This window comes from Chiloscyllium plagiosum, unplaced genomic scaffold (genome assembly GCF_037043375.1).
Source record: "Chiloscyllium plagiosum isolate Xiang-an unplaced genomic scaffold, Cpla_swu_hap1 HiC_scaffold_20, whole genome shotgun sequence".
NCBI lineage: Eukaryota > Metazoa > Chordata > Chondrichthyes > Orectolobiformes > Hemiscylliidae > Chiloscyllium > Chiloscyllium plagiosum.
Window position 1 is genome coordinate 27,976,507 of NW_028270158.1, and position 15,364 is coordinate 27,991,870.

General features: G+C 43.3%; 1 protein-coding gene across 7 annotated transcripts in view; it reads right to left on the minus strand.

The window, feature by feature from the left end:
• Positions 1-15,364, minus strand: part of tom1l2b (target of myb1 like 2 membrane trafficking protein b) — a 66,068-nt gene that overhangs the window by 40,947 nt on the left and 9,757 nt on the right. For all 7 annotated transcript variants that reach the window (XR_006314802.2, XR_015760553.1, XM_087997739.1 and 4 more), the window contains exon 2: positions 1,447-1,531. Coding sequence is in view for 5 of the 7 variants with exons in the window: in XM_087997739.1 (XP_087853865.1) it covers positions 1,447-1,531 (85 nt within the window). In the remaining 2 variants the exon portion in view is untranslated. The remainder of the gene's footprint in view (positions 1-1,446; positions 1,532-15,364) is intronic.

Sequence of the window (15,364 nt, forward strand, 5' to 3'; positions counted from 1 at the left end):
AAGCACTTTTTAGAAAGCTTTTTTTAAAAAAAATAATTTAATAACAATTCTGACTTTTGTTTCTAAGATACATTGCACATGCACTGCCAATACTCAAATACTTTACCCAAGTTTTAATTCCTTGTGGATAAACCTGAAGGGGTTCCAAAAAATGGAGAAATGCAGTTCCCAAAGTATTCTGAATTAACAAAATGAAGCAGCCAGCTCCTCCGGTTTCTATGCCAACTATCCTGAGTGCACTTGAGCTCGTGCCAGTAGAAATTTCTACTAATCAGTAGAAATCCTGAACTCCAAGGAGTTCAAAACTCACTCCCTTCTCCACCAAGAGCCACATAAAAGAACAAAGTTCCCAAAGGTAGATGATGCAGTCCTGGTAGTTAACTCACAGATCCCTTTCTCAAAGTAAAGAGAGATGTACAAGTTATTATAGATAAGGGAGAGATAAAACACAAACAAATTAAGCCAAATAAATTTCATGGGTTGGGCAGAAAAGGGGAATAATGAAGACAGATCAACTGGGATAATATTTTGCTGGAAAGTGAGCCATCAGATTAGTAGGTAGCATTCCTGAGAAGTCAATAAGAGTGCAGAGCAAATTTGGAATAGTTTGAGAAGTTTTAGGCACCATACCTCAGGAAACATATACTGGCCTTGGAGGCAGCATAATGTGGATTTACTAGAATGTCTGGACTCCAAGGATCAAATTATGAGAGGGATCTGATTGAAGTTTCCCAGTTTTTGGTTGACAGCTTTGAACTTAAAAAGTGTCAGGAGGTAAAAAAACACAATAGGTAAGATAAGGTGGTGGCATAGTGACAGCGTCACTAAGCTAGTAATCAAGAACACTCAAGCCAATGGTCTGGGGGCATGGGCTTGAATACCATCAACACAGACAGTAAAATTTCAATTCAAATGAACAAACACCAATAGTGACCATGTAGCCATTGTTGATTGTTGTAAAACATACCTAGTTCACGCATTCCTTTATGGAAGGAAATCAACAATCCTTTCCTGGTCTGGCCTACCCTACATGTGACTTTAGATCCACAGCAATGTGGTTGATTTGTAACTGATCTCTGAGCAATAAATGTCAGCCTAGCCCATGATGCCCATTTCCCTTGAACTGATTTTTAAAAAAGCTTATTTTACATTTGCGCAATCAACTCAATCAAAAACTAGACCTCTACTCAAAATTGGACGGATGGCCAATCTATAGTAATGTAACTCTTGAAATATTGTTCTCAACCCCAGAGGAAACAATATTCATGTGAAATATAAAATATACCCAAATTGGAGCACATTGAATTCCATCAGGTTTTTGAAACGCTGAGAAAGACCACAGCAGTTAATCAATTGCCTCACTTAGGTACTTTATGATCTGCTCCTTTTACCAAATAGTTAATACTTTTATTCAAAGATTTAATACTTTCCCTATTTAATTCTTACCCTTCTTCAGTTTCGTTAATAATATCACAAATTTCCATGTTCAGGGCCCAATCTTCAGTCTGCAGGGATCCATCTGTAGCACGTTCTGTTAATAAAGAACAACAAAATGTAAGTACTTTATATAGTACACTACTTTCCAAAAAAAAAAAGAGAATAAGTCTGTGAATACAAATATTGTTAGAAAGGTTAATTATAGAATCCCTACAGTAAGGACAGAGGCTATTCAGACAATCGAGTCCTGCATCGATCCTCCAAAAAGCATTCCTCGCAGACTCAGTACCTCACCCTATCCCCAAAGCCCCAAATTTACCATGGCTATGGATGTAGGTTTGCTTGCTGAATTTGAAGGTTCATTTTCAGGCGTTTCATCACCCTACTGGGTAACATCTTCATTGGGCCTCAGGCGAAGCACTGCTGGAAATTCCTGCTTTCCATTTATATGTTTGGGTTGGTGATGTTATTTCCTATGGTGAAGTCACTTCCGGTTCCTCTTCTCAGGGGGTGATAGATGGGGTCTAACTCGATGGAGTTGATAGAGTTCCGGTTGGAATGCACACATCCATCCTACGACAAGCCAAACAAAGACACGCACAAGAACTCCTAGAAGCATGGTATTCCAACCGGAACTCTATCAACAAACACCGAGTTAGACCCCATCGACCACCCCCTGAGAAAAGGAACCGGAAGTGACTTCACCACAAATCTTCTCAAAGCTCACTATGACCACAGCTAATCCACCGAGCTTGCATACCTCGAGACACCACAGGACAATTTCGAATGGGCAATCCACTTAACCTGAACATTTTGGAACTGTGGGACGAAACCGAACCACCTGTCAGAAACCTACACAAACACGGGGAGAACAAGCCTGACATAGACAGACAGACACCCAAGCCTGGACTCGAATCCAGGTTCCTGGCACTGTGATGCAGCAGTGCTAACCATTGAGCCACCATGTCTCACAATTGTCTGAAGCTTCTGTCAAAGATCAATTTATCAGCCCAATAAGTGAAATCTAATAGACTGACAAAATTGCAATATTTGAAAGGACAATTTGTGTGTTAAACTCTGGTTATAAGGCAAAAGTGATATGAATGATTCAAATTGAAAACTCAACCAAAAATGCTATTTATGTCTAATTCAAAGCAGTAAGTCATTACAATTGCACGTGTCAAGGAGACTACATAGATTAGGAGAATCTGTGACTGAACAGGTCTGGTGACAAAAGATGAAATTACTTTCTTTGGTTCATATTTTGCTATCTTCTTGGAGAAAGGGAGGACAGCAGATACTGGAGGTCAGAGTCAAAAAGCGTGGCGCTGGAAAGCACAGTAGGTCAGGCAGCATCCAAGCAGAAGAATCAACGTTTCGGGCATAAGCCCTTCTTGCCTTTGCTGTTCTACAGCAGGGAGTCCCAAGTTCTGGCACTCATACTCCCAACATCTCCATAGGTTCACTGAGGGAAAGTTCCAAAGGATTTAAGGGCTAGCCATTCAAGAAGAGATGACCATCACCTCATTTGGCCTTTTGTCAGAAGAAAAATGCAACAACTAACAACTAGTGGTTATTTTCTGAGATTCTGGCCAGAGATATACATCCAGTCTAATGGAGGAACTTTAGTAGAGTGATGTGCTCTTCATGTCAGATGTGGGAATTTAGGGACAGTTTCTACGTTACTGATGATTGTCTGCACAAAGTGTCTTTGGTTGCAAATCTTGCATGGATCGGAAGTTAGAAGCAATAAGAAATTTACAGGAGCGAGGGGATGTGATGGATGGTAGTTATAGTAAGAGAAGAAAGCTGCATATAAAGTCAGGTAGATGGGTTAACTCCAGGAAAAGGTAGGAGAGAGAGGCAGGTAGTGCAGGAGTCGCCTGTGGCTATCCCTATCTCAAACAAGTATGTTGCTTTGGAAAATTTAGGGGTGATGGACACTCAGGGGAGTGTAGCACGAACAGCTAAGTTTCTGGCACCAAGAATGGCTCTAATGTAATGAGGGGTACGTCAGGCTACAAGCGATCGAGTGTAATAAGGGACTCTCTAGTCAGAGGCACAAAGAGAAGTTTCTGCGGCCAGCAACAAAAACTAATGCTGGTGTGTTGGATCAAGGATATCTCAGAGAGGGTGCAGTATGTTCTCAAAAAGGGGACAGGGACGAGCAGGAGGTCATTGTACACATTGGAACTAAAACCATAGGAAGGAGAAAGGATGAGATTCTGAAGGGAGAATATAGAAAACCAGGCAGGAATTTAAAAAGGAGGTCCTCAAGCACAGTAATATTTGGATTACTCCTGGTGCTACGAGGTAGTCAGGGCAGGAATAGAAGGAAAAAGCAGATGAGGAGTTGGTGCAGGGGAGAAGGATTCACATTTTTGGATCATTGGAGTCTCTTCTGGGGTAGAAGTGAGCTGGACAAGGAGAATGGATTGCACTTGAATTGGAAGGGGACTAACATACTGGCAGGGAGATTTATAAAAGCTGCTCAGGAGGATTTAAACTAAGAAGGTGGGGGTGTGGGGGGGGGGGTTTGACTGGTAAGACTGGTACAGTTGGAAAAAGGAGCGAGTCAAAGAGTCAGGGCAGGCACAAACAAAGCAAAGAACGAGTGATAAATTAAACTGCATTTATTTCAATGCAAGAGGCTGAAAGGGAAGGCAGATGAACTCAGGGCATGGTTAGGAACATGGGACTGGGATATCATAGCAATTAGAGACGTGGCTCAGGGGTGGACAGGACTGGCAGCTTATGTTTCAGGATACAAGTGCTACAGGAAGATAGAAAGGGAGGGGGGGCAAGACAGGAGGGGGTTTGTTGCTGTTGATAAGGGATAGCATTACGGCTGCATTAAGTGAGGATATTTCTGGGAATGCATCCAGGGAAGGTTATTTGGGTGGAACTGAGAAATAAGAAAGGAATGATCACATTAGTGGGATTACAGAGCCCCCAAATAGTAAGAGAGAAATTGAGAAACAAACTTGTAAGGAGATCTAAGTTATCTGTAAAAATAATAGGGCGGTGATGGTAGGGGATTTTAACTTTCCAAACAAAGACTGGGACTACCATAATGCTAAGGGTTTAGATGGAGAGGAGTTGTTAAGTGTGTACAAGACAATTGTCTGATTCAGTATGTGGATGTACCTGGTAGAGAAGGTGCAAAACTTGACCTACTCTTGGGAAATAAGGCAGGGCAGGTGACTGAGGGGTCAGTGGGGGAGCACTTTGGGGCCAGCGACCATAATTCTATTAGTTTTAAAATAGTGATGGAAAAGCATAGACCATCTAAAAGTTAAAGTTCTAAATAAGAAGAAAGCCAATTTTGACAGTATTAGGCAAGAACTTTCAAAAATTGATTGGGGGCAGATGTTCACAGGTAAAAGGGATGGCTGGAAAATGGGAGGCCTTCAAAAAATGAGACAACGAAAGTCCAGAGACAGTATATTTCTGTTAGGGTAAAGAGCAAGGCTGGTTGGTGTAGTTGGTGGATGACTAGAGAAATTGAGCTTTGGTTAAGAAAAAGAAAGTATATGTCAGGTAGAGACAGCAGAGATCGAGTAAATCCTTAGAAGAGCACAAAGACAGTAGGAGTATTCTTAAGAGGGAAGATCCGGAGGGCAGAAAGGGGACATAAGATAGCTTTGGCAAATAGGGTTAAGGAGAATCCAAATGGATCACATAAAAACATTAAAGGACAAAAGGGTAACTAGGGAGCAAATAGGGCCCTTCAAAGATAAGCAAGGCACCCCATGTGTGGAACCATAGGAGATGGGGGAGATACTAAACAAGTATTTTGCATCAGTGTTTACTGTAGAGAAGGACGTGGAAGATATGGAATGTGGGGCAACGGAATCTGACATCTTGAAGAATATCCATATTACAGAGGTAGTGGTACTGGATGTCTTAAAACATAAAGGTGGATAAATCCCAAGGACTTGATCAGGTGTACCCTAGAACTCTGTGGGAAGCTAGGAAAGTGATTGCTGAGCCCCTTGCTGAGATATTTGTATCATCAATAGTCATAGGTGAGGAGGTGCTGGAAGACTGGAGGGTAGCTAATGTGGTGCCACTGTTTAAGAAAGGTGCGAAGGAAAAGCCAAGGAACTATAGACAGATGAGCCTGACATCAGATGTGGGCAAGTTGTTGGAGGAAATCCTGATGGACAGGATTTACACATATTTCGAAAGGCAAGGGCTGATTAGGAATAGTCAACATGGCTTTGTGCATGGGAAAGCTCTCACCAACTTGATTGAGTTTTTTGAAGAACTAATTGAGGATTGATGACGGTAGAGTAGTGGACATGATCTATATGGACTTCAGTAAGGTGTTCGACGAGGTTCTTCATGGTAGACAGGGTAGCAAAGTTAGATCTCATGGAATACAGAGAGAACTAACCATTTGAATATAAAACTGGCTCAAAAGGTAGAAGTGGTGGATGGTTGCTTTTCAGACTGGAAGCCTGTGATCAGTATTGTGCCACAAAGATTGGTGCTGCGCTCACTACTTTGTCATTGATATCCAAATAATTTATGTGAACATAGGAGGTATAGTTAGTAAGTTTGCAGATGACACCAAAATTGGAAGTGTAGTGGACAGCAAAAAAGGTTACCTCTGAGTATAAAGGATATTGATCAGATTGGCCAATGGGCTGAGGAGTGACAAATGGAGTTTAACGTAGATAAAATGTGAAATGCTGCTTTCTGGAAAGGCAAATCAGGACAGGACTTAAATACTTAATGTTAAGGTCCTGGGGAGTGTTGCTGAACAAAGAGATTTTGGAGTGCAAGTTCATAGCTCCTTGAAAGTGGAGCCTCAGGTTGATAGGATAGTGAAGCTAGTGTTTAGTATACTTTCCTTTATTGGTTAGAGTATTGAGTATAGGGGTTGGGAGGTCATTTTGTGGCTGTACAGGACATTGGTTAGGCCACTTTTGGAATACTGCATGCAATTCTTGTCTCCCTCCTATCATTAGATAGATGTTGTGAAACTTGAAAGGGTTCAGAAAAGATTTACAAGGATAGTGCCAGGGTTGGAGGATTTGAGCTACAGGGAGAGGCTGAGAGGTGACTGCATAGAGGTTTATAAAATCATGAAGGGCATGGATAGGATAAATAGACAAGGTATTTTCCCTAGCGTGGGGGAGCCCAGAACTAGAGGGCATAGGTCTAAGGTGAGAAGGGAACAATTTAAAAAGGGACCTAAGAGGCAACTCTTTCACACAGAGGGTGGTGCGTGAATGAGATAAGCTGCCAGAGGGAGTGGTGGAGGCTGGAATAATTTCAATGATTAAAAGACATCTGGAAAGATATATGAATAGGAAGGGTTTGGAGGGATATGGGCCAAGTGTTGGCAAATGGGACTCTATGAAGGTCAGGATGGACGGGTCTGTTTCTGTGCTGTACATCTACGACTGCATGACTCTACTAGAAAACCCCACAGATAACTTCCCAGAATTCCAATCATGGCTCCACTCTGAATCACTTATTCCTGTGGTAGAGGTTAATTGGAATATTTAGGTGATTCTTATATAAATTAACTTTTAGCTTCTAAAAACAGGCCATTTAGCCCAGAGGTCCTTCTGAACATTTTAAATTTATTAAGCTAATGCAATTTTTAACATGTTTACTGTCTACAGATATCCAGCTAAATGAAAGGTACCTGTTATCTTCATGGCTTTCACCCTCCTATTGATTAAACAATAATTACCTTAGAGCTGTTTATTAGTTCCTCAACCAGGTGTTCCCATTTATCTTACATTTAAAATCTTCAATTTAGTGTCATAGAGCCATAGAGATATACAGCAATGAAAAGACCCTTCGGTCTAACTCGTTCACACCAACCAGATTAGAATTGATTAGATTATCTACAGTATGGCAACAGGCCATTTGGCCCAACAAGATCACACCGACATGCCAAAGACTAACCTACCCAAATTTATTCCCCTACATTTACCCCTGACTAATGCACCTATCCTCCACATCCCTGAACACTATGGGTAATTCAGCACGGCCAATTCACCTAACCTGCACATCTTTGGATGTGGGAGGAAACCAAAGCACCTGGAGGAAACCCCCACAAACATGGGGAGAATGTGAAAACTCCACACTGACAGTCACCCAAGGTGGGAAAAGAACCCAGTCTCTGGTGTTGTGAGGCAGCAGTGCTAACCACTGAGTCACTGTGCCAACATCCTAAGTAGATATCCTAAGTAAATCTAGTCCCATATCCCTCTAAACCCTTCCTATTCATATACCCATCCAGATGCCTTTTAAATGTTGTAATTGTACCAGCCTCCACCATTTCCTCTGGCAGCTCATTCCATACACTCACTATCCTCTGCGTGAAAATGTTGCCCCTTAGAACCCTTTTAAATCTTTCCCCTCTCACCATAACCCTCTAGTTCTGCACTCCTCTACCCTGGGGAGAAGACCTTCCCTATTCATGCCCCTCATGATTTTATAAACCTCTGCGAGGTCATCCCTCAGCCTCTGATGCTTCAGGGAAAACAGCCCCAGACTATTCATCCTCCCCCTGTAGCCCAAATCCTCCAATCCTGGCAAGACCATTGTAAATCTTTCTGAACTCTTTCAAGTTTCACAACATCCTTCCGAAAGCAGGGAGGTCAGAACTGCATGCAACATTCCAATAGTGGCTTAACCAATGTCCAGCACAGCCACAACATGACCTCGCAACTCCTATACTCAATGCACTCACCAATAAAGGCAAACATATCAAACGTCTTCTTCACTACCCTGTTGAGCTGAGAGTCCACTTTCAAGGAACTATGAACCTGCACTCCAAGGTCTCTTTGTTCAGCAACACTCCCTTACCATTAAATGTACAAATTCTGCCCTGATTTGCCTTTCCAAAATGCAGCATTTCACATTTATCTAAATTAAACTCCATTTGCCACTCCTCCACCCATTGGCCCATCTGATCAGGATCCCGCTGTACTGAGGCAACCTTCTTCACTGTCCACTACATCTCCAATTTTGTGTCATCTGCAAATTTACTAACTATACCTCCTATGTTAACATCCAAATCATTTATATAAATGACGAAAAGTAGTGGACCCAGCACCAATCCTTATGGCATATCACTAGTCACAGGCCTCCAGTTTGAAAAGGAACCCTCCACCACTACCCTCTGTCTTCTACCTTCGAGCCAGTTCTGTATCCAAATGTCTAGTTCTCCCTGTACTCTATGTGATCTAACTTTGCTAACTGGTCTACCATGTGGTACCTTGTCAAGCACCTTACTGAAATCCATATAGGTCATGTCCTCTGCCTTCAATCCTTGTTACTTCAAAAAACTCAATCAAGTTAGTGAGAGATGATTTCCCACACATAAGGCCATGTTGACTATCTTTAATCAGGCTTTGCCTTTCTAAATACACAAATCCTGTCAGGATTCCATCCAACAACTTGCCTACCACTGATGTCAAGCTAACTGGTCTATAGTTTCCTGGCTTTAGCTTATTACCTTTCTTAAATAGTGGTACCATTTTACCAACCTAAAAAAGTCATACTCCTACAACTAAAGGTTTATTTCCAAAAGACATGAGTTATACGTGCGAGACAGAGTTAGTCTTCCCAATATTTCACTGGATGAAACTTCTGCACAGTACTGCAAGTCAAATTAGCTAATTTAGCAAAAATATGGGTTTCAAGAACATAGAAGAGTTGAGCACAGAACAGGCCCTTCGGCCCACAATATTGTGCCAAAGATTAATCCCAATGTAAAGTAAAATAATCTAACCTACGCACACCTCAATTCACTGCTGTCCTTGTGCATGTCCAGTAGTCATTTAAATGTCCCTAATGACTCTACTTCCACCACCACCAGCAACACATTCCATGCATTCACAACACTCTGCGTAAAGAAACTACCTCAGACGTCCCCCTATACCTTTCTTCTAATATCTTAAAACTATGACCCCTCGTGCCAGTCAATCCGGCCCTGGGGAAAAGTCTCTGGCTATTGACTCTATCCGTGCCTCTCATTACCTCGTATACTTCAATCAGGTCACCTCTCTTCCTCCTTCTCTCCTGAGAGAGAAGTCTGAATTTACTAAAGCTCTCTTCATAAGAGAAGCCCTCCAATTCAGGCAGCATCCTGGTAAACCTTCTTTGCACCCTTTTCAAAGCTTCTGTACCTTTCTTATAGTAGGGCAATCAGAACTGGACACTATATTCCAAGTGTGGTCTCACCAGAGACTTGTAGAGCTGTAGCAATACCTCGCAGCTCTTAAACTCGATCCCCCTGTTAACGAAAGCCAAAACATCATATGCTTTCTTAACAACCCGATCCACTTGGGTGGCAACTTTGAGGGATCTATGTACTTGAACACCCAGATCCCTCTGTTCCTCCATAACACCAAGAAACCTGTCTTTAATCCTATATTTAGCATTTGAGTTCGACCTTCCAAAATGCATCACTTCACATGTATTCAGGTTGAACTCCATCTGCCATTTCTCAGCCCAGCTCTGCATCCTGTCTATGTCACGCTGCAGCATGCAATAGCTCTCGATACTATCAACGGCACCACCAACCTTTGCGTCATCTGCAAATTTACTAACCCACCCTCAACCTCCTCATCGAAGTCATTTATAAAAACTACTAAGAGCAGAGGCTCAAGAACACAGCCCTGCAAGACACCACTCAACACTGACTTCCAGGCAAAAATACTTTCCACCTACAACCACTCTCTGCTTTCTGTCAGCCAAATAATTCTGAATCGAGATTGCCAAATCTCCCTGTATCCCATACCTCCTGACTTTATGAATGAGCCTACCACGGGGAACCTTACCAAATGCCTTGCTGAAGTCTATATACACCACATCCACTGCTCGACCTGTCTTGTCACCTCCTCAAAGAACTCAATAAGATTAGTGAGGCATGACCTGTCCCTCACAAAGCCATGCTGACTACCTTTAATCACGCTACGCTTTTCCAAATAGTCATAAATCTTATCCCTCAGAATTCTTTCCAAAACCTTGTTGACCACAGACATATGACTGACTGCTCTGTAATTGCCAGGGATTTCCCTATTACCCTTCTTGAAAAGAAGAACATTCGCCTCCTTCCAATCCTCCAGTACGGCTCCCGTGCAGTGTGAGGAAGCAAGACGTTCGCCAGCAGCTGAGCAACCTCCTTCTCGCTTTCGGAGCCACCTAGGATAAATCTGTTCTGGCCCTGGGGATTTATCAAGCTCAATGGTTTGCCAAATTCCCAGCACATAACCTTCATCAATCTTGATCTGTTCAAACTTGTAACCCAGCTCCTCAAAGTTCTCATTCACAACAAGGTCCCTTTCCTTAGTGAAAACCGAAGCAAACAAAAAATAACTCACTTAGGGCTTCCCCTATCTGCTCAGGCTCCACGCACATGTGCCCTACACTATCCCCGATCGGCCCTACCTTCTCCCTGATCATCCTCTTATTCCTCATGTTGAGAAAAATGCCTTTGGGTTCTCCCTAATCCTTCCTGCCAAGTCGTTTTCATGCCTCCTCCTGGCTCTCCTCAGACCATATCGGAGCTCCTTTCCAGCAAGCCTGTAATCCTCTAAAGCGGTGCTAAATCCTTGCTTCTTTCACTTGACATAAGCTGCCTTCTTCCTTTTGACGAGAAGCTCCTCTGTTCTTATCATCCAAGGCTCCTTAATCTTACCCCCTCTTACCTGACTCAGAGGAACAAATTTGTGCATCATTTGCAACAACTGCTCCTTAAACAGTCTCCACATGTTTGCTGTGTGCTTTCTGTGGAACAATTGCTCCCAGTCTGTACTTCCCAACTCCTGTCTGATCGGGTCATAATTTCCTTTTCCCCAATTAAATATCTTCCCTTGGTAACTACTCCTTACCCTTTCCAAGGCTATGGTAAACATGAGGCAGTTGTGGTCACTGTCATTAAAGTGTTCTCCCACTGCGAGATCTGACACCTGTCCTGGCTCATTACCGAGCACCAAATCCATTGGCCTGTCTACATACTGAGTAAGGAAACCCTCCTGAACACACCTGACAAAAATGGCTCCATCCAAACCATCTACACTAAAGGAGGTTCCAGTCGACATCGGGAAAGTTGAAATCACCCAAAACAACAACCCTGCTACATCTGCATTTTTCCAAAATCTGCCGGCCTAGGAGTTCTTCAATCTCTCTATCGCTATTAGGTGATCTGTAGAAAACTCCCAATGACGTGGCTGCACCCTTGCTGTTCCCAACTTCTACCCATACTGACTCAGTAGACGAACCTTCCTCAACAACCTTTGTTTCTGTAGTTGTGATGCACTCTCTGATTAGCAATGCTACACCCCCTCCTCTTTTTCCACCCTGTTCTTTTTAATTAGTCTAAGCCCTGGAACATCTAGCAACCTTTCCCGCCCCTGTGAAACCCACATCTCCATTATAGCCACAACATCATTGCCCCAAGTATTGATCCATGCTCTAAGTTCATCACTCTTATTTCCGGCACTCCTTGCGTTAAAGCAGAAACACTTCTACCGATCCCTTGGTTTCATCATGTGAGAAACCTTCCAGATAGATTCATTACATCCTGTCACTGCCCCATCTAAAACTGCCCCCCTCCCAGATATGTAGCTGATTCCTACCCCCTTGCCAAACTAGTTTAAACCCTCCCAAACCACACAAGCAAATTTCCCACACAGAACATTTGTGCCCCTCCAGTTCAGGTGCAACCCGTCCTTCATGTACAGGTCCCACCTTCCCCTGAAGGCATCCCAATGGTCTAGGTATCTGAAGCCCTCCCTCCTGCATCAGCCTCGCAGCCATGTGTTAAGCTGCATGCACTGACAGTTCCCCACCATCTCGTGGCACTAGTAGCAAACCCGAGATTGCTACTCTACTCATCCTGCTCTTCAGCTTCCAACCTAGCTCTCTGTAGTTACTTTTCAGATCCTCAATCCCTTTCCTGGCTATATCTTTGGTGCCAATATGTACCACGATTTCTGGTTGCTCCCCCTCCCCCTTCAGAATCCTGTAAACCCGATCGGCAACATCCTGGATCCTGGCACCAGGGAGGCAACATACCTTCCGGGAGTCCTGTTCCTGACTACAAAATCTCCTGCCAATCCGTCTAACTATTGAGTCCCCTGCCAATAGCGCTTTTCTATTTGCCCCCTTCTCTGAGCCACAGTGCCAGAGACCTGACAACTATGGCTTCCCCCCAGTAGGCCTTCCCCACCAGCAGTATCCAAAAGGGTATACTTATTGCTGAGGGAAGTGGCCAAGGGGATCCCTGCTCTCTCTGTTGGTTCCCTTTGCTCCCCCTGACTGTAACCCAGCTGTCCCTATCCTGTGAAGAGAAAATGAGGTCTGCAGATGCTGGAGATCAGAGATGGAAATGTGTTGCTGGAGAAGCGCAGCAGGTCAGGCAGCATCCAGGGAACAGGAGAATCGACGTTTCGGGCATTAGCCCTTCTTCAGGATTCCTGAAGAAGGGCTAATGCCCGAAACGTCGATTCTCCTGTTCCCTGGATGCTGCCTGACCTGCTGCGCTTCTCCAGCAACACATTTCCATGTCCCTATCCTGTGTCTGAGGAGTGACCACCTCTTTCAAGAGTTGTGTCATAGGGTTATGTACCAGTTGATATTGGAAAATGAAAGCTTTGCTTTTGGATGATGTCACCAAGGATAGCATTATGAGCATAGTGGACAATGGGGACCCAGTAAATGTGGTATATCTAGATTTCCAAAAGGCATTCGAGAAGATGCTGCAGAAAAGACTGCTGCAGAAGACAAAGATGCATGGTGTTATGGGCAATGTATTGGCACAGATAGAGGATTGGTTAACTAACAGTAAGCAAAGTGTGGATACATGAGTGCTTTTCTGGTTGGTAGTGACTAGTAATGTACCTCAGGGATCAGTGTTGGCAAATATTGACAATTTCCATTGATGATTTGGAGTTGGGCATCACGTGTAGGGTGCCAAAGTTTGCAGAAGACACGAAGGTGAGTGGTAGAGCAAAGTCTGCAGAGGACTGTGTAATTTTGCAAAGAGACATAGATAGTTTAAGGTGAGTGGGCAAAGATCGGACAGATGGGAGTACAACGTTAATAAATGTGAAATCATCCATTTTGATATAATAACAGTAAAAAGGACTATTACAGAGTCATAGGATGGTTAAAAAAAAATGCTGCGTGTTGCTCTGCAGAGGGACCTGGGTGTCCTTGTGCACGAATCACAGAAGGTTGCTCTGCTGGTGCCACAGGTAATTAAGGAGGAAAATGGAATTTTGTCCTTCATTTTTGAAGAGATTGAGTTTAAAACTAGGGACATGATGTTGCAGCCGTGTAGGATGCTGGTGAAGCCACACCTAGAGTACTGCATGTAGTTTTATTCTTCTTGAGAAAGGATGTACTGACACTAGAAGACGTACAGAGGAGGCTCACTAGGTTGATTCCAGAGTTGAGGGGTTTGGTTTATGAGAAGAGACTGAGTAGACGGGGATTATATTCATTGTAATTTAGAAGACTGAGGGAGGAATCTTATAGAAAGATATAAAATTAGGCAGGGGATAGGATAGAAGTCGAGAGGATGAAACTGGCAGGTGAAACTAAGACAAGAGGTCTTAGCTTTAAAATTAGGGGGAAGCGGATTTAGGACTGAATTGAGAAAGAACATTTTCACCCAGAGGTTACAGCAGGACACCTAAACCATAGTTCTGTTCACGGATATTTATTTTTCATCAAGGGTTATCTGACCATAGAGTTCAGTTCGCCCAGTTGGATGCATGGCTGGTTTGCAATGCAAAATCATGCCAATAGATGTTTAATTTCTGTACTGGCACCCCCTTGCCTGAGATGTGGTAACACTCAAGTTAAACCATCACCAGTTGTCCCTCTCTGAAGATAGAGTAGTCTTATGGTCCTCTGGGACTTTATCTTTACCTGATCATAAAGGCATAGAGACATACAGCATGGAACTAAACCCTTTGGTCCAAGTAGTCCATGCCGATCAGATATCCCAACTCAATCTAGTCCCACCCACCAGCACCTGGCCCATATCCTTCCAAATCCTTCCTATTCATATACCCATCCAGATGCCTCTTAAATGTTGCAATTGTACCAGCCTCCACCACTTCCTCTAGCAGCTCATTCCATACACGTACTACCCTCTGCGTGAAAAAGTTGCCCCTCAGGTCTCTTTTATGTCCTTCCCCCCCCCCCTCACTCTAAACCTATGCCCTCTAGTTCTGGATTCCTCCACCCCAGGGAAAAGACCTTGTCTATTTACCCTATCTATTCCTCTCATGATTTTATAAGCTTCTATATGGTCACCTCTCAGCCTCTGACGCTCCAGGGAAAATCAGCCTCTCCCTGTAGCTCAAAGTCTCCAATGCTGGCAACATCCTTGTAAATCTTTTCTGAACCTTTTCAAGTTTCACAACACCCTTCCAATAGGAAGGAGACCAAAATTGCATGCAATATTCCAGAGGTGGCCTGACCAAAGTCCCGTACAGCTGCAACATGACTTCCTAACTCCTGTACTCAATACTCTGACCAATAAAGGAAAGCATACCAAACGCCTTCTTCACTATCCTACCAACCTGTGACTTCACTTTCAAGGAGCTATGAACCTGCACTCCATAGTCTCTTTGTTCAGCAACACTCCCTAGGACCTTACCATTAAGTGTATAAGTCCTGCTAAGATTTGCTTTCCCAAAATGCAATAATTCACATTTATCTGAATTAAATTCCATCTGCCACTTCTCAGCCCATTGGCCCATCTGATCAAGATGCCGTTGTAATCAAAGGTAATCTTCTTTGGTGTCTACTACACCTCCAATTTTGGTGTCATCTCCAAATTTACTACCTATACCTCTGATGCTCACATCCAAATCATTTATATAAATAACCGGTTCTTGTGACACTCCACTGGTTGCAGGCTTCCAGTCTGAAAAAC